A 2,232-nucleotide genomic window follows, 5' to 3' on the forward strand; every position below is an offset into this window, starting at 1 on the left:
TTCTCTGAAGTTTGAGACTTACATGCTTTCAATGATTTGTCCAAGGTTCACAGTTAAGAGACAAAACTGAGATTAATTTAACAGACTCTTCAACAAGAATGAAGTGGGTGATAAAAAGAAAATACTAATGGTGAAAAATTCTTTGCAGGTCTTCCCAGCAGGAGGCAGACTCTATTTCCCCAGCCCTTGGTTAGGCTTGCTTTGACCAAGAATTACTACCATGTAAGCCCCAGAGCCTAGGACTCAAGAAGTCTTGTGGCTGCAGCCTTAGTTCTCTCGGACACTGTCCATAGGACGCATGTGAAGCGGGTGGTCTAGCTTTCCAGAGTGAGAGGCCACATGCAGAACTGAGATGCCTCAGCCAACAATTAGCACCAACTATGGGACGAATGAATGAGGCCATCTCTGACCTTCTAGCATAGCTGACCCTCCAGCAGAAGGAAGCTGCGTGAGACCAGGTGAAGCCAGCAGAGGAACCACCACTAATCCGGAGTTGTGAGAAATAATAAGCTGTTGTTTTAAGTCACTTGGCTTTGGGGTGGTTTGTTATACAGCAATAGAAAACTAAAACAGTAGGTTTTATTTCCATTGTATGATGAGGAAAGTAAAGCTTAGAAAAGGTAAAGCAAGCAAGGTGACATAGGCAATTAAATGACACAATCAGGATTTTAACTCAGGTCTGCCTCCAAATCTCACTACTTTATGCTGGGTAAACGGTGAAATCATGAAGTGTCTTATTTACTTAAAAATAAATAGATAGATAGATGGATGGATGGATGGATGGATGGATGGATAGATAAATGGGAAAAAACTACCTATATAGTCCAAAAATATCAATGAATAGTTCCCTTAAAATCAAAGCTGACGGTCCAGTAGAATAAATCTGAGCTGAATTATACCATTTCTACCAAAGGTTTAAAGGTTTATGCTGATTTTTCCTTAGTGAAATGTCTAAAATAAAATAATCATAGGAAAAATTGTAGGTAGGAAGCTATCTGGAAATATTTATTGGAAGTTACATTTTGACCCACAAATCCCAAGGCAGCATGGTAATTTAACCCAAATACCTGTTACAAACATATTTCTAGTAGTTACACTAAAAAATAGAAAAATAATACCACATTCATATACCTGATTAATTTTCTTTTCAAATCCCAGCCATATACACCTCCATTTCCTTTGTAGCGCGTTCCAGAGACAATGTCAAAATTACCCTCCTTTTGCTTCCTGTAGAAAAAACAAATTAGCTGTCAATTAGAAAAAACTATTGAGCTTTCAATAGTTATTTTCATGACTTACACAAACAGAACGTTTAAGACTTGCATAGAAAAAACAATACCGAGAAAATAAACCATACTACTGAAAGATCTTTCAAAGTAAGGCTCTCAAACCTGATTCTTTTTTTCCTATATTAATATTTAAAACTACAAAACAGTACATTTGCTGACCGTACCATGTAAAACCATCCTAAAATATAATAATAAAATTATAAGTTTTCCCAATCCCCTTCCATTCTGTTCTCGACCCCCTGAAGAAAACACTGCTAAAACAGCCAATAACCCTCTAGATCTTCCTTTGTTTACAGAAAGATAACTCAAAGACCCCTCCCCCTCAGGGTTTTGGGTTGCTTTTACAAAATTGGAATCCAAAAGTATACTTTGCAACTTGTTTTTTGTCAGTTAAGAATATACGCAATGGAATCACAGACATCCCTACAGGTCAACAGAGAATTTCCCCATTCTTTTTAATACCTGCAAAAATACTGAACCTGTATATTCCTGTGGTTAATTCCATGGTGGGTCCACTTACTCCCAACAACACAAACACAATGAATAGTGCTGCAAACATTCTTACAAATGGTGCTTAGACTACCCAAAGTAGGATGTAACAGAATTGCTAAAATAAAGCTGCTGAGTATTTTTAATTCTAACAGATCTCACCAGAAATTACTTCCCGAAAAGGTCGTAGCAACTCACTTCCTCCAGCAATATCTGAGTGTGTCCATTTTCTACTGTCTTATTGGTACTGGGTGTATTGCTCTGTAAGTTTTTAATTTTGACAAACTAATGGGTAATAAAATAGTAACACAATTATTTTAATTTGCATTTTTCTGACCACGTCCCAGGGTGACTACCCTCTCTTCGATCTGTTAGCATCTATAGACTTAATCACAGTGCTTTCTTTGTTAATGTGATAAATGAATTATGTTGACAGATTCCTTAAGATAAACCA

The 2,232-nt window shown here is 36.9% G+C and overlaps 1 protein-coding gene across 1 annotated transcript in view; it reads right to left on the minus strand.

The window, feature by feature from the left end:
* The window catches only part of DPM1 (dolichyl-phosphate mannosyltransferase subunit 1, catalytic), an 18,011-nt gene that overhangs the window by 6,619 nt on the left and 9,160 nt on the right, over positions 1-2,232 (minus strand). The window contains exon 6 of the mRNA XM_006921917.3: positions 1,132-1,227. Coding sequence (XP_006921979.1) covers positions 1,132-1,227 — 96 coding nt within the window. The remainder of the gene's footprint in view (positions 1-1,131; positions 1,228-2,232) is intronic.

Source organism: Pteropus alecto, unplaced genomic scaffold (assembly GCF_000325575.1).
Source record: "Pteropus alecto unplaced genomic scaffold, ASM32557v1 scaffold45, whole genome shotgun sequence".
NCBI classification, from domain to species: Eukaryota; Metazoa; Chordata; class Mammalia; order Chiroptera; family Pteropodidae; genus Pteropus; species Pteropus alecto.